Consider the following 20,531-nt stretch of genomic DNA (forward strand, 5'->3'; position numbering starts at 1 on the left):
TACAGAGAATGTGTAGTTGCCTTTGAAGCTATTTCCACTTTTTCCTAAAGCATTAGGTACGTAACAGCCAGCTTCTTGGCAGTCATAAATCAGCATACTGCCACTTCTTTATAGCTGCCTGGACAGGCCAGGATTGATTGCAGCTCTACAACATACTCTGCATGTTTCAGGAATTGCTGCAAATACTGGATACAGCTTTCTTTAACTGTGCAGTCGCACAAAGGCTTGTAGAAGTCCAATCAATATCAAGTCTATGTACACGTAATTTTCCCCATTATTGCCAAAAAGTAATGCCTATACTCACGACGGATGAAATTTCTATACTTGTAATGGAGGAAAAACCCACAGTTATCAACAGGTCGGCTGATGTTTTGCGTAATGTCACATCATAAAATAAAACAGGGAATACTCTGATTTTCTTTTCCAGACACCAGGATGCATCCGGTTAAAACTTAATCCACTGAAAATGAATGAGAAGCTATGAGACATTGTTTCCCACATCCCATTTATAATGCACGGGAAAGAAAAAACTGATAAAAATAATCCTTCAGAGAACTACAGAATTTCCTCCATCAGGATTTACATCCTTGTTCGACATATTTTGCTCTTGCTTGTCTATCCTCTGCCCAGCATGCTGTTGCAATGCAATCCACAGAGACAGATGCATGAAGATGTGAGATGACTACAAACAACATCTCTATAGTATCTACTAGGTGCTGGGTTAACAGGTAACCATCCTATCAACGCCTGCAGAGGTGCCTTACTGAAGGCAGTCACACACAAAACTGTAAATTAGATTTGGTGCTCAGTTTCCTCAGACTTACATCAGTGTTACCGCAATGAACAGTGCTGGCTGCACACAAAATGAAGTAGCTTGAGTTGGTAAACACATTTAGGGGATAAGGGCGGCTCATTCAAAGGTCAAATACAGATCATTTATATTCAAAACTAAAGACACCTGGCTACCATAATTAATGGCTTTGTCTCAGCGAGTTTTCATATAAAATTCCAGATCTGCCTTCCTATATCTGAAAGACTGGAGCGATTAGCAGGAGTATTGCGCCTGTTTTGCCCCTCCCCTGCCGTTGGACACATGAGCTCCTCGTACCGGGTGCTGTCACCTCCTGCTTGATAGGAGTATTTTAGGCTGGGCCAGATGATCTCTCTAGCCCAAGTCTTTTTTTTACAATTACAGACAGTACGATGATGGAGTTCAGGCAGCAGAACAACTTGCCTGGAGAGGCTGTGCTGTCTCTGTCCCCAGCCGTTTTCAAGGCAACACTGGGATACAGCCCTGAGCAACCCGGTGTGATCCCACAGCCAACCCTGCTCAGAACAGGAGCCTGAACACGATGACCTCCAGACACCCCTTCCAACCTGAATTACCCTGTGATCTGATAGTCTAAACCTCTAGTAAACAAAAATCAAGTATTCAGAGAATAAATCTCTTTTCATTTTCCCATTAACGTTGTCGTAATTTTGCAATAGGCAATGGAATGTCACTATGTCCAGTCTTTGGGCAGATGTGCTCACTTTGAGTCAAACAAGATCTTGAACCATTAAGTATTTGTGACATTTTCATTTCTTTTCAGTATTGTCTTAATTTATTAAGGTCAATGCCAAGGTGGTACAAGGCTCTTTATTTATACATTTAATTTTCACATCTGGCAATTCATGACAAGATGAAGAACAAAACAGTTACCACTGGTTGACAGAAGCTGACGGAGATAGACAAAATCGGTGCCACTCTAACAGTCCTGCGCAGAACTGGCTACAGGAAAGACTGACTTGAAACTTCTTTAAAAGAACTTTGACCCAAATTTACTTTGTGTTTAAATTCACTGAACTAAACCACTAGATACAACTTTTCTTAATGTTCTTAAAAAACTGATTTGTCTTAATGTTCTTAAAAACTAATTTCCTTTTCTTTGAGCAGTCAATCTCCTCAGGGATAAAAGAAGAAAAATTATTACATCATCCTTCAATATCAATGAATGACACCATCTTTCTGTTACCGCAATGCTAGATATTGTCAGGCTGCTTAAATCAAGTACGTCGGCAAGTTAATAAAGAGAACACTTAAATATAGAGTCAGCTGCATGTGAGAAAGAAAACAAAGCAAGAATAAGAAACAAATAGAAGGTATTTCTGCCTGGTGAAATACAGACCTTCAGTTTCTCAGCCACACTCAAATTATTGAAGGGATTACGATTAGTACAAATACTGCATTTTATTAAGGATTCCATATACTTTCTACATTTACCCTCTACTAGCAAGTTTCTACTTCACAAACTACTCTCACAAAGAAAAGCATGGGGCCATTCATCAGTGATAAACATTTACACCAACAGATGCCGTATGGAACGGACGTGTTTTAACAGCAATACCCCTTTACAGCAGAGCTGCTCCCCTGCTTTCGCTTTAGGTGCTCGGTTCAAGTGATATAAAGTCATTTTCTGTTACAGCAGTCAACTACAGACAAACAACACTAAGTAAAAACTAGCTCACTAAATAAATACCTCTCAGACAGAATCTAACTCTATTTTGTGTGTATATTAAAGTTCAAGTAATGATCAGCCTAAGTTCGTTTTTTTCCCTAAAAAACCAAACAACCAAACCAACAAATCAACAACCACCAGTTCCAGAGACAAAAACGCGAGGGGAGATACAGTTGTCTATGAAGACTACGAGAACAGATATACCAATATAAATGGGACAAATTCTTAGCACTAAGGCACAATAGAATTAATACTAGAATATGGCTAAAACCTCAACTTACTACAGCATCGAGTGAGCGGTTAACAAGGAGTGTTCCTATGCTCAAAACACTCGGCTACAACATTAGTAAGTTCTGTGTTCGAGACGCTTTTACCCTAGCGTGGTGCACACGGCTTTCCTAAAAGATGGGGTTTCAGAGGGCAGTGACGGTGCTCATTTACACCAAACTTCTTTTATCATCAGGGATCGGTTCATACTTGCAAAGCAAAATGGAATTTCCATGCTCAATTTGTCCCGTTGCTCTTTGTGGAGACTACCAATACGACAGTTCTGAAGGGAGAAAAGCGGCTTCAGCCGGTGTAGGATGCCGACGGTCACTCCAGCCGACCAGAAAACCCCCGTGGTTTTGGACAGTGGCCAGCCCAGGTCCCAGAATCTGCGGCCACCGTAAGGGACGATACAAAACCCACGTAAGTCACAAGATTTAGGTGGGCTTTGGATCAAACGCACACTTGGCTACGGGTTTTGTGGTTCCACCGGTCTGTTCTCCCACAGGCTTTCAAGGACACTCTCCCTCGGGAAAAAAAATCCAAGCACACGCCTCAGAGCAAGGGGATTTAGGCTCAAAATCGGGGTGCTCCGGAGCGTCTTCTCAAACAGGCCCTCTGCAAGATCTGCCGCTCGCTTTTAAAAACTGACACTTCTCTGGCACTTGTGGACTTTTTAATCCGCTGAGATCCCACGAGTTCAGTAACCACGTACGGCTCAGGCTGAAAAGCCACCCTAGGAGGAAAGAAGATCTCCGAACACTGAGGAAAACCCAAACCCCGCAAGCCTGCGAAAGGCAAACCCCGCGCCACCCGACGCTTCAGACGAGGCCCTGGTCAAAACCGCCCCGAGAACAGTTGGGAAAACTTCTCCCCCTTCCCCTGAGAGGCCCAGCAAGCCGGCGCCGGGCCCGCTGCACGCGGCCAGGGAACCGGGAGAGCAGCTACGCGCGACGCGTGGCGGCGGCCCCCGCGGCCCCCAGCGCCGGGCTCATGAGGTTCTCGGTGATGTAGGCCACCAGCAGGCAGATGAAGACGAGCATGACGCAGATGGAGCCCCCCACGGCCGTCATGGCGACGACGATGTCCCGCATGGCGGCCGGCTCCACGCGGAACTCCACGCACTGTGCGGGCGGCGCCGGGCGCGGCGGCGCGTAGCGCGGCTGCAGGCAGAGGCGGTACCGCACGCTGCCGTGCGCCTCGGGCAGCAGGTAGTCGCGACAGGCGGCGCCCAGCTCCACGCTGTCGCAGGGGAAGCGCGTGTAGGTGCCGTCCCAGGAGCAGTTGAGCGCGAAGCCGCGCAGGCCGGCGGCGGGGCGCGGCGGCGCCCACTGCAGCAGCACGCTGCCGTTCCGCAGCACGTTGGCCACCAGCGCGCCGCCCGGGGAGCGGTGGGCGCGGCAGGCCCGCGCCGCGCACTGGAAGCCGCGGGCCGGGGTGCGGAAGCAGAGGCGCCCGCCCGCCGCGCCCTCGGCCCGCACCTTGTAGGGGCACCACGGCTCCTCGGCGGGCGGCCCCGGAGGCTCCCTCAGGGCGGGCGCCGGCGCCCCGAGGCAGAGCAGGGCGAGGAGGGGCGGCAGCAGGCTGGGCATGCCGGCGGCCGCGGCATGGAGGCCGAGCCGCGGTGCCGGCGGAGGGCTGCGGCGCCCCGTGCGCCGGTTATAAACGCGGGGCTCGGCAGCCGCTCCGCCGGCCGCCAATGGAGAGGCGGCTCCGCCGTTAACTCTCGCTGGGCTGCGGAGCACCCGGCGCGCACCCGCTCCGGACCGGCCTGCGGGGGGGGCCCGCGGCCCCCGGCGGGCGGGGCGCGGGGGGCCCGAGCGCTGCGCACCCCGGGGAGGGCCCGCTCCCCCCTCCCGGGGTCGCGGCGCTTTGCTCGCCGCCGGTCCCGGGGAGGCGAAGGCGGGCGCGGCCCTACCGCCGGGCATCAGGGGCCGGGAGGGTCCCTCAGCCACCGCGGACCTGGCCCGGGGAAGTTAGGCGCTTCCCGCCAGCTGCAGCAGACCTTGCTCAAAGAAATGGGGAGAGGGTTAAGTGTTTCGATGGCTGTGCCTGGGGACTAGGGCTGCTTTAACCCCTTAGGACTGGAAATTCTGAGAAACTGGGCAAGGGGGTAACGCAGGGAGGAGGACACGAGTCCCCCGGAACCGCCGACAGCAGAGATGAGAGACCAGTTCTGTGAGACCAAAGGAAAAAGGTCCTCGTCGTGCTCCTGTCTTCTAACAAATTCCATCTTCCCCTCTCTGCAGCAGGACCAGCCCACGGTCCGTCCCTCTGAGCTACAGCCAGCTGTGTATTCTGTAGCAGAGAAGAGGACTGCAGGAGTGAGAGCAGTGCTCCACGCCAGCGTTACACTGTAATGCTTCCTGAGCCACCTCGAAAGGTTTACACTAAGGTACAGACTTGTCTAAATAGGGAAACAAAAGATCTCTAATGAAACAATAATAAAAATATACTTCACCAAAGCGATGTTTGAAGATTCTTTGAACAGGTCAGTTAGTAAAAACTGCTTTAAGTCATTTTTCCAAGTTGCAAATTTCATATCACACAAAAAAATATGGGTTATATTCATTTGGTTTGTGCTTTGATCAGGTTTTACACAGTGTCCTGTTCCAGTTTTTACAGCAGAACATAAGAACTTGTCTGTATTTATCTTGTGAAGTAGAAAAATGACAATGTTACATGGATAAATATGTACCTAAAAACATAGGCGTAGTTTTTCTTCACTGTGTTACCCATTTGGAAATAGAAGATCTATAGATTAATATGTAAGTTTTCTTTAAAAGTGTTTATTGTCTTATATAAGTTTAAAATATAACAAAAATAGATTCTGAAGCTTATTTCATTTCATAGCATAAACAAAAAACAAACCCAAATCATAAACCTTAGACTTCATTGAAGGTGTTCCTTGAATATATACAAAGTGTAATTTGTAGCAACATGTTATGGTCTCATCTCAGGACACGTTTTTGTGTCTGAAAGACTTGCCTTTTTAAAGCATATGGCTTCTTAAGGAAATCTTCAAACATAATTTAACAATGCAAAGTACTGTAAGTTATTTCCACAGCTAGTTTTTAAACCAAATTTAATGTTGGCGGGGGAGGGTGTCTGCTAGCTTATAGAACGCTGCTAGAAATCTCTTTTGAAACCAAGAGGTAGCAGTAGGAATCAATGATAAAAGAGGATCAGCATAGAAAAGGATGCCAAAGTTGCAGTAATGGCTGCTCTGCTTGCAAAACCCTCGGTGGTCACAGAACAGGAGGTGCTGTGCTGCTGAAGGCACTTCTTGGTGGCTGAGGCAAACTTACCTGCTGAAGTTCCAGTTAGGATGCTAAACTGAAGATCTGACAGCCCTTCCTGAGAAATGTGTGGGTGTTCAGGACGTGGCTGGAGCCAAACCGACCAAGTTTCGCCACCTTAAACTTTGTGCAGTTCTAACCACTACTAATAGCAGATCGCACTCCAGAGCTGTCATTGTTTCAATGATCAGGGAAGAGATACAGCACCAGCCTCTGATGTTGTTTATGATTTGCAAAACACTGAGTTCTTCTGTTGAGAGATCCAGCAGAAGGGGCTGGCATTTGGTACAGGAAAGGAAAGCGGCTGGCACAGCAGTGGAGACACCTGATTGCATGTGCCACAACACTTAGCTCTGGACTTAATTCCAGACTTGTCTTTGAAGTTTCAGAAGAGGGGAAAAACAAGCTAACAAAAGATACTTCATTTCATGGAAAGCTGTGGAAGCTTCCTCAAATGTCTTTCCCAGAATGACTGCCAGAATTACCAGGAATTGGAAAAAATAACCATCTTTTTCCCTTCGGATTCGAGTCCTGAACCTCTGACTCGTGCAAGGCAGTAGTATACCTGCACACTGTCTTCCATTCAGCCATTTACGTACTACGATCAGAATAACTGGTTCTGTGATCATGGGCTGGAACAGGTTTGTTGTTGGACAGAACAGTGAACTGACCTGAACGATCACGAAACCTGTTGAGTATATCCTTGTGCCATCACCATCATCCTCAGACCTTTTGGCTTATACGTGTACCCTTTACTGGAGACCCACAGTCTTCTTTCTTTAGAAGACATCTGGATAAACACGTATTCCTCCGATTTCCAGATTTTCTTCAGGCACACGAGTGTAAGGATATAGAACACCCCAACCCCCATCAGTGATATTTCCTACCTTACCTTTTCCATGTGTTATTGATCTTCTCTAACACTAAAGCAGCACAGAGTTCAGCAAAATTGTCAGGCTTCCCTCGAGAGGTGGTCAAGTGTAAAATGGCACCGAGAGAGATGTGGGTTGAGGTGAGAAGACATACATCACTGCAAGGTGCAAAGAAGGAAGGAGCACTGAAGGATGTTCATTTCCTGGCAGGCCTATACTCCATCAGTCTAGGTCAGATTTGTATTTAATCCCCAAGTTTTACAACAGCCAGTCTCACTCAAACTATACAGAATATGAACAGTAGTCATCCTCAGAAACAACTGTTCTGCTTAAGTCTTATATATAATTAGAAATGAGAGGACATTCTTGGTTTGGGGACGTGCAGACAGTTCACACCTACAGTGTGCAAGGGTTTATGGCATTTTCCCCTCCAACTATTTCAGATGTCTTGGAGAAAACTCTCATTAAACTCCTAATAGATTGTCACATTTTAGCCCCTAAAAAATGCCATGTAAATGAACAAGCCTAATAATCCTTAACAGGTTTCCAAGTTAGAAGTGGATTGACACAGAAGTAGGCTTCATTAAACAGAGATTTAACTAATAGGCATATGTTTTCCTCATCCATGCCTTTATTTTAAGGGCACAGGATGTACTATTAATTCTCATCATCTGGTTAAAGGTGTGGCCAAACCACTTAATACTTTAACATCATGCATACCCTGGAAATATATTTGTTTACAGAAATTAATCTACGTCATCGTGTTGGAGTCCAAAGGAAAATAAAGAGCAACACTTCAAAAAAAAAAATTTTAAGAACACTACAGGTTAACTACACTTTATCCTGCACTGCGTCATTTGGCCTTGTACTACATCTCTAAGCAAAACACAATTATTTATGCAAGAGACAAGCAAAACCACATGCTTTGGCTTGGCCAGTCTGCCAGCACTGGCTTCACATGAATACTTTGTCTCCTTGTTTGCTCTCTTAGTAATCCAGCTGTTTCCCAAGACCTTCTTCTGTGTCCCAATCTGCAATAAAACTCAGCCTGGACTCCTCGTGTATTGCTTCAACAGTTTGCCACTCAGGCAAAGCACTATTTGCTTTAAGCAGCAAACCCCCAGGCAGCATATCAAAATCGGCAACATCCCATATTGCTTTACAGGCCCTCAGACAGACCCAACACCACAGGTTTTCTGCTTTTCCGGTTCTCCTCCACTGGGTTTATTGTCTCCTGTTTCATCTCCTTTCAGAGGGAACAGTGAGCTAGGACTAAAATGGAGGCAACTTGCTATAGGCCAGACACAGAAGCACTAACCACCCACAGCTAACAATTTATGCAACACTGATAATTTTAGTGCTGGATACCGCCAGGGCAGACAATCCCTAGGGCAGAGATGCTCTCAGCTGAGGGCAGCGTGCGACATATGGTTGCTAAAGCATTCTCCTAGCAGGGAGCTTTACATTTAGGGCTGAGTTGTTACAGTCCCCTCCAAGTCATAACTTTGAGGATTACTCATCCTAGACATGCGAAAGCAGAGAATTTGCCTCCTAATTTAGATAGCTGCTGCAGTCTCTCTGAACCAGCACGCAGTCTCACCCCCACTGGGGTTCTATTTCCAGCACTTGATTTGCTTCCAGTAAGGTCTGAACCTATAGACTCTGACAGTCACAGGCTAAGAGAGGCATGGAAGAGGGGTGAATGAAATTCAGCAGATAACTGTACTACATACCTCACTGGGGCAGCTTGGGCATGCAGGTTTGAACCAGGCTGTATTGGCCATTGATCCTACATTAAACTGTGAAATGATGACATCTTACCAGCCAAGCCAAGAACATTTTTGATCAGGATGCATCTGAACCACTAACTGCAACTCCAGCTGATCTATTCTGAACGTGCTATTTATAGCAGACAGAAGTATTGCATCGTACAGCAAGGCTGGTAATACAAAGCACTAATACAGCATTAACCATTTCAAGTCATTCTGGATACGTTACACGCCATTATAGTTTTGCAGTGAGCTCCTCAGCAGGCTACGTGACCATCTATGGCACTTGGCTAATAGACCTTTTCCCAGACTCCCTGGAACAGGCTCTGGATGCTGTTCTGCATCTGGCACCTTTGCTTATTCTTGTCCACAGAGACACCAAGGAGTATGGTGAGGACAGAGCCCCTGGAACAGCATTTGTCTTCTCTGGAGATCTGTGCGCACACTGAGGCCTGGATACCTCTACACTTAAAGCAGGGTGTTCTAGGGAGTGATACAAAATCGAAAGATCAGAAAACAATTTATAAATTGGGTTTTTGCTGAAGCTCTCAAATGAAATAGCTTAATTTAAATAGGAGCTGAACCACTCCTGGATTTCTGATCCAGGAAAAAGCTCCGGGAAAAAGAAAAGCAGTATACAGAGAATGCTCTGCAGACTGAATGCTCCTTTCCAGGCCTGAAAAAGCTCTTCAAGTGGTGGGTTGCAGCTGAACTGCTGCTGCCAACAGCTCTACAGTGACTGTGGCTGGGGTGCTCTGCCTTTGGCTTTCTTAACTTAGCTGAGATAAGGTGCCTAGGCATGGCTGCAGATGGAGCTCTGTAGCCAGGAGCTCTCTCAACTCATGTCCTCCCAAAAGCTACCGTCATCTGTATTCACCCGTGAGGAGTTCTGTATTCTCACGTGGTTTTGGAACACACAGTTCAAAACTGTTGCAGTGAGGCTCTTCATGGTCTCAGTGCACAGGTACATCCTCCCCGATTTCAGCAAGCAGCAGATCAGGTCTGCGAGGTCCTAACAACGTGATTGTGCTGGACTCTGTAATAACCAGCAGCACCATCCAGCCGACCTGATGCTGCAGCTCTAGAAAGGGCAGCACCTGGAAAAGCAGAGCTCTTGTTGCTTCCACACAAAGCAAGCAGAGCCAACCACATTAACTGCTCCAATCCACCCCAGGGTCTGACTTGCACAGCCGATTGTGCTGGTAAGAAAGACAAGCAGAATAAAAACAAAGAACCAGCAAGTCCTGTGACATGTTAATTTCAAGCTCCATTAGAATCAGTGGAAGAAAAAAATCAATACTGTCTGAATGAAGACAACCAAGCTTATTGGGATATAAATATTGTTTTTCCAAGTGTCTAAAGGTGCATACAAAATATGCCCCAAAACAAGGGATTAGAAAAGGCTTAAGTAATGCAAATAGGGAACAAAGATCTCTCCTCTGATCTTTTATCAGGTCACAACATTCAACCACAAGCTGCATTTGATGAGTGAGGTCCCAGAGTCCAGGACTTCTGACATGGTGATGAGGAAGAAGACAGCTCAGGTGCATGGGTCTCGCACAAGGTAGGAGATGTGACAGCTCTGCCCTGTTCCCATGAGTTGACCAGGCTTTGAGATGATATGATGAAGCCCATTTTCCTTTCAGCTGCCTCCATCTTAAATTGCAGGGACTCCAGCTGACTCATTCCTCCTTTCTATCTGAGGTCAGTCTCCACAACACATCCTGCCTAAGTAAAGCACTACAGATTTCAATCTACTGAATCAACAGAACTCTATAAATACCCAACTTGCTGATTAAAAACCAGACCTGTCTGGAAGGAGCAAAGTTTATCTTAGCTCCCTCTCAAATATTGGGAGACTGGAAAGAAGCTGAACAGGATGTAATTGCATTAGTCAGGCTCCAAATATTCCTTCATATCTACCATCACAAATACTCTTCCTTACTTTCCCCCCACCCCTCCTGTGCACCAGATACCATCCTTAGCAAGCCTTTCATGCTTGCTTGGGAATCCTGCACAACCTAGGGAGGTGCCAAAAGCTGTGTGTCAGGAAGACCGGGAGGGAGGAGGTTATGGGCCTGAGAGGCAGATGCAGGCTGGGCTAAGCTCTGATACCTTCTGCCGGTAGCCCGAGGATGGCAGAGCAGAGACAGCTCTGCTGGGATGCTGCAGCTGCATCAGGAATAGTAAGGTTTGAGCAAACAAAGCCACCAGAGAAATGGATATCTGCTCCCATCCTGCTGCTTGCATTTGTAAACTTGCAGCAGTGGATAGCTTAGCCCTCCCCAGACTCTGTTCGTGTCCCACTGCAGGCACCCACACCACCAAAATGCTACACCAGGTAAAAAGAATATCCCATCAGAGGGACTGGCAGCTGTGCCATGAAGTGCTTCCCTCACTGCAGCCGGTGAGCTGCAGAGGTTACTGCAGGGCTGCAGTTGTTTCTCTGTGTGGCAGTCCCTGCCACCATCCCAGAAGAGCCTGTCTTAGCTCAGGGCAGCCCACATCTCCAGGAACCCGTGGTGCAGCAGCAATGTCAAGATAAGATGCACGGCATTAGATGGGGATGCTCCAAGCCCAGCAGGACAGTCACAGCTCAAAGCCAAGGAAAAGAAAACTCTACAGGGGTTCTACTCCGAGTCACTGGGAAGGGTCTCTGCCCCAGGAAGAGGACCCAGTTGTTCATATACACACACGCACACACAGCACTGCCTGGCACGTGGTCATTTCTGTTGGTGCTCATGGTTAGCTATCACCCTTGCATTGCTACAGACAAACAGGCTAACTTCCTCTCCACTTTACTCTGAGGGGAGCAAAGGATGTTATAAAGAAACACCGCTGAGCAAAATATTTTATGAAGACAGATTCCTTTGTATTAGCAATCAGTTGAGTAAGTCCAGGGACCAGTTCAGGCACCCCTCTGCTGCTCAGGGGGTTAAAAAAAGTAAGAAACACCTCTCCAGCTTGGGAGGGGATAGGGAAAACAAGAGGGTGAAGAACACAATAAATCAAAACGTGCTTCTAAGAGAAGCAGCAGGATAAAATCATTCCTACAGTCTGAGAGCACTTCCATGCTATTGACCGGAGAGGCAGCAACGGCCCCACACACGTAGATGTAATTAGCACATCAGCAATCGCCCTGCTCAGTGCCTGCGAATACAGTTACCTCCTCCTGCCTTTGTTCTGGGCAGTGTTTAATACAGGAGCCAGTTCCCAGGAGGAGTTCCCATCCCCTGATTCCTAGTGCATTCCATTTTCCTTCAGCGTCGTTCAGTAGTAGTCATCCTTCTTGCCATCAGCTCCCTGTATGCCTGCATGGTCCTTCTGGTCTTGGACAAGTTCCACGTCATCATTGTCATCCACCTCACCTCCATGATCCTCCTGGGTGCAGAGGGAACAGCCAGGAAGGAAAAAAAAAAAAAAAGAAAATCAGCAAGGCTTGGAAAAGGAGACCCTAACCAGCAGCGCATCATGCTGCTTCTGAGTACAGCTGTTCTACCATTCCAGCCCAGCCTGGGAAACTCAGGAAAACAGGGAAGAATCCATCTCTGTCAGGGACCATTAGGTGCCATTGGCAAGCCACTTAGCCAAGACACAGAAGTAAGCAAGAAGCCTGTGTTGCCATGATCAGCCTATTCATTTTAAGCACATAAAATATCCTGGCATTACAATGCAATTTTAACATCTCAGCCTGTTGCCACTGCTACACGAGTAGCAGAAGATACCCTACATCCACCACATTTAAAACTGTGTAACAAATCCCACCCACAATGTGCAGCAGCCAGCACAGTCTGCATGGGCACTTTTAGGTCCAATGATCTGGTGTACAAGCCAGGTTCTACACATGGGATAAGGTTAGCTCCTGACATGAACTTTTCTCTGCCCACCCCTTATTTCCCCATCCCCTGCATTCCCAGCAGGCAGCCCAAACCCTCAATTCTTCATCAATCCCATTGAAACTGCAGAGAAAGCCAGCAGCAGCCATTCACAAAGGGCAAGGAGAGGATGAACAAGACTGGAAAAGGATCCCTCATTTCGATCTACATGAGCCCCAAGGCCCTAGGGTCATCCTCTCTAGTACTCATGCCCTTAATCTTTGGTGCCCTCCAATCTTTCTCCTAGAAGAATGCCAACTTGTCACCGACTACGGTAGTCCTGGGGCTCTGAGACACAGCAATAATACCTGTTTTCAGCCAAGTGGAGGAACATTTGCTTCCTGGCAAATGTGGCCCAACACACCACCTCCCACACTTGCCCATTCTGGGGATGGATGTCTTATTCTTCTGCCACCCATACTTCTGTTAGACTTGTTGGCTGTAACCCAATGACCCTTCTCAAAGTACAGGTGTAGTTCTCCCCAGCTCTTCCATAGACACCAGCTAGGCCCAGTAGGACCTGTGCAGCAGCAGACTACAGGGCTCCCAGTGAATTCCTCACCACAGGAATAAACCCAGGGTGATGCTCGGAGAAACACATATTGATCTTGCCTTGTAATTCAGCCCAGCTGCTGCTGGTAAGCATCTCTCAGCTCAACTGCTGCAGATTGATGCAGAAAGGAAGGAGATGGGGAGACAGAGCATAAAGGGTACTCTGACCACCTGAAAAAGGGAGCAGAGGTAAGTGAGCTCCAGGTTTGTTCTGGAGACCCAGCTCACTGAGCAGGCAGAGACAAAACTGAAGGCAGTGCACACATCTGGTTTCCTAACAGCTGGGTCATCCTCAGCTCCTGGCTACCAACATACCCAGGTAACAATCACACCAGAGAGGGAAAGAGGAAGAACCTTGGTGTCGTACAATTTCTTGCTCCTGATCTTCTTGATAGTCATCCACTGGGTCTTCCCTGGGCTTGGCAGGTCTGCCAGCGTCCTGAAAAATACAGCAAGTGAGACGCTGCTGACACTGCCCCAACCGACTTCCATTCCCTGCCAAGGATACAGCTCTCTCGCATTAGAGCCCCAGATCTGGAAGACTGGGCTCCAGATCATGAATGAGGGGCAGCAGAGAGACAAGAAGGCAACCCAAACTCCATCTATCATTTTTCCACCCAGTCTCTTCCCACTTGCTGGCAGCAACCACCCAGCTCCTTCCACTGTGAAGGGAGAGGCCACTCCTGCAGCAGGAAGGTCCCAGGGCCAGGGCTTTTCATGAGGTCCCAGGACTGCAGGGAATCTAGAAGTTATTTAGGGGAGAGCTTTAGGGAGCACAGCCCAGCCCTGTCTGAAAGTCAGGCATTTATGTCACTAATACTTTCCACATTTTCACTAATCTTAAGGAGGTGTTGCTCTGTGGGTGCCAGCATCTCTTTCTCGTTTGATTTCATTGGCCTGGATTTCTTTCTTTTTTTTTTAAACCTCACTATTAATCATGATTTTAGAGCCTGAGAGATAAAACACTCCTTTTTAAAACAGGCAACACTCAGCTGCTTGTCAAAACAAGCTAACATTTCCCTGATGCAGTCTGGCTTCAGATAGCAAGAAGCACTCTGCAAAACTAATGGATTCCATCTGCAAGCAGGCAAACAAGGAGGCAGAGTTCTCGCGTGTTGTCACTGCTGCCAAGAGCCTGCTGCATGCCCATCCCAGGAACAGCAATGACTGCACTGACCAGACCCCGAGCACAGACTCTTATCGTCTCTGGTTTTGATCTCTCAAGTGCTTGAAAAGATACAGCACCTCTGCAGTAATAGCCGTGGAGTGAGACATCTCCTATTCAACGTCTCTCCAGCCACGTAGGTGCTGCAAACGCCGGGGCTGACTTCAACAAGCAGAGAAGACAGAGCCGGAACAAGTTCTGGAACTGACCGACCCACTGGTTCTCAGAAAGATGTTTCTCCTGCCTGCCATACCCCTTCAGTGGAACTACGGATCCATCCAAGAATGCAATGTTTCCCTTTGAGTCCTTAAGCTCTCTACCTCCCCCCATTCACAGCTGGGGATCTCTCCCTGGCCCCTGGTGGTTGCCCTCATGTCAGTCACCTTCAGTGGCTTCTCCTTAGACTCTTCCTTCACACTGGGCTCCTTGAGCTTCTCCAAACCTCCCACTTTCTCTTCAAAGTCAGGTCTCTCCAGCTCAGCTTCCTCAAATTCATCCTCGCCTTGGTTATTGGGATCCTGGGCAGGATCTGCAGCATCATCTGGCATCTGGACAAGAAAAGCCTCACATGAATACCAGGCGTGGTATCCCCTTGGGAGACAGAGGCCAAGGTGAGCCTGCCTTCCCCAGCAAGCAGGAAGCGCTGGCTTGTATCACTTCAGTCACACCTCTGTTCATGCACGTTAGCGGTTCGAAAAACCAAAAACCCAGTCTTTGTTACCCCTCTGAATCCCTCCAGAACCAAGGAGAAGTTTGGAGTTGCATGTTACAGAAACTTGTGGGAAAGCATCTAATTAAACGGGACAGCTGGATTCTTATTCAGAGCTGGGCTGCATCCAGATGACAGCATTGCTTACCATCGGCTCCTGGACAACAGTCTCCTTCTCAGAATGCAAGTTCTCCTCTCTCTCAATCACTCCCGCATCTGCAAGGAAAGGGGACAGTTATCAGTGTACTCTCTCAGAAGTCAGTGCCCCCAGTTAAGATTCCCCCTGTTGGGGAGCGGCTGTATTAACTCTGTGCCAAGCAGGGATTTGTCTCAGCCTGCAGGCTGAGGCAGACAATGCTCTGTGTATGTTTTCAGAGGAATGCTTCTTCCGTGCCATTTGCAAGAGTTCAGGGCAAAGCAGCACCATGCTCCCACAGCTGCCAAAACTGCTGCGTTGTCCCCAAGGCTGGGGCACAAGCATGTGTTGAAGCACGCCCCTGACTTACCAAATAGTACATATGACACAAAGACAAGAACCAGCTCTGAATTCAGCCCCCAATCCATATCGAGATGCACCTTTCTCTCATGCCACTGCTAAGTCTGGGCAGTATCTATAGCAGCAACCCAGCCACGCAGCCAGTCAGAGCATCGCTGCGAGCCGAACGAGAGCACGGCAGGTCAGCACGGTAGTGCCACCTTCCCCCCTCCTTGGCACGCAGCTGGGGACAAAAGGCAGGCTTCTTGTGTCAGGTAAGGGGACATTCAGGGCAGGAGGAGAGTGAAATACAGCCTTTGCTTTCAACTAAGTAAAGGCTTAATCCTCACCCTGAATTGTATGTGGCTCTGGCACTCACCACTGCCATCACCACGGGCTCAGCGCTTCCCCCAAAACACTAAAGCAGCCTGTGAGACAGCAGTGTTCCCACCCAGACAGCAGCACAGCCAGGGCAGTCGAGTCATTACTTCGGTTGTTAATTCCAATTAGGACACAGAGGTCAAGGGCTATTGGTCCTCACACTCCCTTATACCTGCCATGAGGCCTTTTCAGGGCAGAATTCCCTTTGATGTGAACCAATTAGTTCAGTTCCTCTCAGGGGACTTGCTGCAAATCAGGTCAGCAAAACATGAAATAGCAGCTAAACAGAGCTGTGGGAAAGCACAAGAATACCAAAGCTCCTCTCCAAACGGGCATCTGTGTGCACGTTAGCTGTTACCCAATGTTGCTGTTCTGGAAGGGAGGACTTCACCTGCACAGAGGGAACTGAGCCAGTAGCCTGGGAGGAAATCACCCATCTCGGGCGATTTCAGCCTTTTGATCCAAGATTCAGTTAGAACCACTGACTTTCATCTCTGCCCCATGACATCCCTCCTCCATTCCAAATCCAGAGCCAAAATCTACTGTCAAGAAACCAGGCTCAGACCATTCTTGTAATACGTAATAGGACGCAAGTCAGTATTTCAAATGAGACCCTCACAGGAGTCTCAGCTCCCAGCTTCCCTGCCTTACTGCATTCGAGATCGCAGCAAAAAATTAGCTACATGAAAAACCACCTACTTAGTCATTCTGCCTCAGTCTAGCAACAGATTGAATTAGCATTAGTCATATCCACATTTCAGTGTCTCTTTGACAAAGGTAACTAGCTAACTTGCAGACCTTACAGGTTATTTCCATGTCTTTTTTATTGGCTTCCAAAGCAAGTCTGTGGCTTCCCTCTTACTCTCGTAGACATACAGCTGCAATTAAGTCAACCTCCCCTTTGCTACTGGACCTATGCAAGTGCTGCAAGCCCCCTGCCCACCCACTGCAGTTTTCCAAAAGGTCTAGTCATTTTACAGCTGTTTTCTGTTGTTTCACACAACAAAACTGGTTAATTGTTCCCTCATTTTGCCACTCACTTGTGATGACCATTACAGGCCCATTGATAAACCTCACCTGGAAAATGAGGCAAAGAAAAGATTCTGCCCTCACATACATAATCTAATGGATTACTCATTAGTTGGTTTCATGGTGTGATGACGAACTTTACACCAACTCAAAACGTTTCTCCCCTCCTGTTATTAACCAAGTGAGTCAAAGCACAGGGGGCTGAACAGATCTGGATCAGAAGACCGAGGAATTCTAACTCAATGTTCTAAGAGCTGGCCTCCAACTGCACAAATGCAATTACCTACTGGACTTTACAACAGCTGTAGGTGCTCTGTTGGCTGACTGACAAATACAGCTAGCTGCCCTTGAATTTATTTGCTTCTAGCTCCTTACGGATGGTTGGGAAATTTTCTGCCCCAAGTTAGAAAACCCACTTCTAAAAAATATTAAATCAATTCCTATAAGAGACTGATATCAAATCTTGCAAAAAGCAGTGACATTTTCCCCATCATTCCCATAGGAAAGAAAGAAGAATTGACTTAACTTACACAGATTTTGACTCTACTACCTTCAAAATGTGTGAGGTTTTCCTTTAACACAGGCAGAAAGCCTCCCCCCCCCCGCCCCCCCCCCCCCCCCCCCCGATTAGCACTAAATTAGTGCTGCATAGCATAGGATTAGGGAAACGATACCCATTTCAAGTTCCTCATCATTTGTCCTTTCCTTCTCGCCTTCCTGTGCAGCTATTTCATGCTGTGCCCCTCTCTTCTGACTGGGTGGCTGAGGGCTGCCTTTCAGCACCTCCTGCCCAGGTTTGGGATCAAAATGAAGGCTCTTTGGGTGACCGTGCACTTGTTCTTCATCCATCTGGGCATTCACTTTGTGAACTATGTCCTTCCAGCTGCAACAAAGGTACAACACAAAACAGAACACCCTCCCCTCAGTATATCAAGAGATATTTCATAATGCCATTTCATAAAGGCAAGCAGAGAAAAAGCCTCCAGAACATGTAGAAGTTTGTCCTAATTTAACTTTATGGCAAAACGAGCAGATTGCATTAGTTACTGTGATAGCTGCTTGGAACAGAACATTTAATATGCCACGTAAGTACAAAATAAGCTATGCTTTATAAACACAGTTTATTGTAGAACTGATTTATATCATTCATATGATACAACAACATATCCACATAGCAATAAATTCCAGTTCTAAATAGAGACTTACTCATGCCTCACATGCCCAAATACACAAATCTAAGTTGTTGAAAAAATATCAAAAACATAAGTCCTCTCTATTGTTCCAACTTCATTTAAAATTAAGATAAAGTAAAACTGTAGGATTTTGGCCTATAAGGAGTAAAAGCCTTTCAAAATAAACAGGAAAGCTGCAATACACAGTTGACAGTTTCTGTTGTCTGGTAAATTTATTTTAAAGCTTCAAGCTCTCTAGGAAGCTTTGCAAGTGGGATGGATACTTTAACCAGCACCTGCGTATAAAACTCTTCCACAGCATGCACCTATCCCCTGTACAGACCCAAACAGGAAAACAGAACCAGCTGAAAGGAAACATTCACACGTTGTTTTGATTTTTTTTTTTTAGGTGAACGTGGGAAAAAGTGTTTTATTTCTTCATTCAGTGAGGAAAGCCGTGTTCCAATATGATTTACTCCTTTTCCTACCACTACCCCCCACAGGTTTTTATCCATCTACTGACCTGCAAAATCAATTATTCATACACAGCTCTATTTATGAGAGTTCAGGCAGCCATAGGCAGGAATTCCTTCCTCTGCAATGGTTCCACCTCAAACACACTTCTCCTGATGTCTACATCAATATCTACGTCTGCTTCCTTCTTAGCAGAAGTGCCTCAGAGGGACAGTGACTTGATACCAAGGTATACACCAAACGCAACACATTTTTCCTTAATGCCTCCCTGCCTGCAGCAATAGCACAGCTCACGTGGATGCCCAGCCAGAGGCTCAGCAGCAGAGTGCTGAGTAGCATAACACTGCTCTACTGCATGGAAATGAGCTGGAGTTCAGAGAAGAAACAGAATTATCTTCATATTTGTCCGAGCGAGCCCCTGAGAAGCCCAGAAAGCAGGGCTGTCTCTTAAGGAATGTTTTCTTCCCAAGTATCTTTACTCAGTCACCTTCAGAAATGAAGAAGGGTAAAGGAAGGGATGAGTTCCCTATAATAAGGAGTCTCAAAAGTGACTGGAACTAAAACTTTTAACCGGAGTATGTTACCATCAGTTTCAAGCAGGATTACTGCTTGGTCTAGCCTGTCCTGCTACATGAGCCAGCTAAGATTTAGAAATCTACTTAACACATCTAAGTTTTTAACTGCTGAGAAAGGCAAGTGGCCTTAGCTTTAGCAGCTTTTTAAAGCCAGCATACTACCACCACAAAGAACTTTCAGTAAGAAAAATCATAACCCAGCCTTCAGCTCAGATTTCCCCCATTACAAAACGATCAAAATGCAAATTTGCCACCAAGAGCTCATCTGGAATCTGCTGGTCTCAGCCACCCAACGCAGCAGTTCTTGGCATTGGATGCATGGCCTCTTTTGTACTCCACTGCGGTTTGATATTGTTCTTGGCATTGATACCTTCCGGCTAAAGTTGGTTTCTGCGCTCCTTATCACAAGTCTCACGCAGTGTTAATAACAGCCTCCAGCTCCTCAGTAATTTCTTGATGATAGATCCAGGAAAAGAAAAGCACACCAAACATACCATGACCTCTGTCCTTGCAGAAATCATTTCCCAAACAAATCCAATAGTCACATTTTCTGTTTCATAGACCAGTGACAGTACCTCTCTAGGCTCTGCATAGTTGAGGGAAGGGCATTCTGCCATCACAACTTCAACTCTCACCTTCAGTCACACCCACACAAGTCCCTCCCTGTAAGAGGGCAGAATATCCTCTGTGCTGTTACTCTGTGTGTCCACGCAGATGTTATCTAAGCAGTACGGGAAGGATATTGCCCTTTAAAGAAATATGCAAAGGACAATTTTTGACCTGGGAAGATTACAAGTTAAGTGAACAAACAAAAATGGCACAGAAGAACGAGTAGGATCTGGCTGATAATTTACAATGCAATCCAGAATTCTTCTCCACAGATAAAACAGAAATTGAATCTTGTTTGCTACAGTAAACTGAGCAGCTATGACCTGGACACAAACAAGGGATAAATAAGTTAAATGAGGAAGCACTATTTTCAGTCAGTTTTTGGATCATGGCCAGACTTTGATGAATTGCAGCCTCAGAAAGACACTTTCTTCCTTTTGCAAAACAGACCAGTCTTCTGCAAGTGCTGCTGAGACAGTAAACAGTTTCTCCTGTGCCTGTACAGCATCCAGTACAACAGGATCCTGGTCCCTGACCAGACTCCCAGGTACTACAGCAACACAAGTAACATACTGCAGGAATTATCCATTCTGTTACCTGCACGGAACGGGTAGGTTCATGCCGTTCTCTGAACCTCTGCCCTTTCCGATGGACTCCGCTGCCCAGAGCTCTCCTCTCCCGTTTACCCCAAGAACGGGTCTGGAGAACACATTGCCCTGAGGATGTCCGATACAAGCAACAGTCCCAAGCTGCAGGGAATTTTAATACCAAGGTTTCAGCTAAGCTCAGTTCCAAGTCTTTTATCGTAAA

The 20,531-nt window shown here is 47.0% G+C and overlaps 2 protein-coding genes across 3 annotated transcripts in view; both read right to left on the reverse strand.

Moving 5' to 3' along the window:
• Positions 1-1,620: 1,620 nt before the first annotated feature.
• On the reverse strand, positions 1,621-4,441 carry FNDC10 (fibronectin type III domain containing 10). The gene has a single exon (XM_075437340.1). It carries the CDS (start codon positions 4,355-4,357, stop codon positions 3,710-3,712), a length of 648 nt encoding a protein of 215 aa, XP_075293455.1. The 5' UTR covers positions 4,358-4,441; the 3' UTR covers positions 1,621-3,709.
• A 1,093-nt stretch (positions 4,442-5,534) lies between these two features.
• Positions 5,535-20,531, reverse strand: part of LOC104329350 (uncharacterized) — a 40,093-nt gene continuing 25,096 nt past the window's right edge. Inside the window, exons 10-14 of one of the 2 annotated variants that reach the window (XM_075437382.1) lie at positions 17,566-17,774; positions 15,155-15,222; positions 14,681-14,845; positions 13,500-13,571; positions 5,535-12,086 (exon numbers count right to left, since the gene is read on the reverse strand). In XM_075437382.1, the coding sequence (XP_075293497.1) occupies positions 11,976-12,086; positions 13,500-13,571; positions 14,681-14,845; positions 15,155-15,222; positions 17,566-17,774 (625 nt within the window). In that variant the 3' untranslated portion in view covers positions 5,535-11,975. Of the gene's footprint in view, positions 12,087-13,486; positions 13,572-14,680; positions 14,846-15,154; positions 15,223-17,565; positions 17,775-20,531 lie in introns of both variants that reach the window. The other variant, XM_075437383.1, reaches the window with a different exon arrangement.

This window comes from Opisthocomus hoazin, chromosome 16 (assembly GCF_030867145.1).
Source record: "Opisthocomus hoazin isolate bOpiHoa1 chromosome 16, bOpiHoa1.hap1, whole genome shotgun sequence".
NCBI lineage: Eukaryota > Metazoa > Chordata > Aves > Opisthocomiformes > Opisthocomidae > Opisthocomus > Opisthocomus hoazin.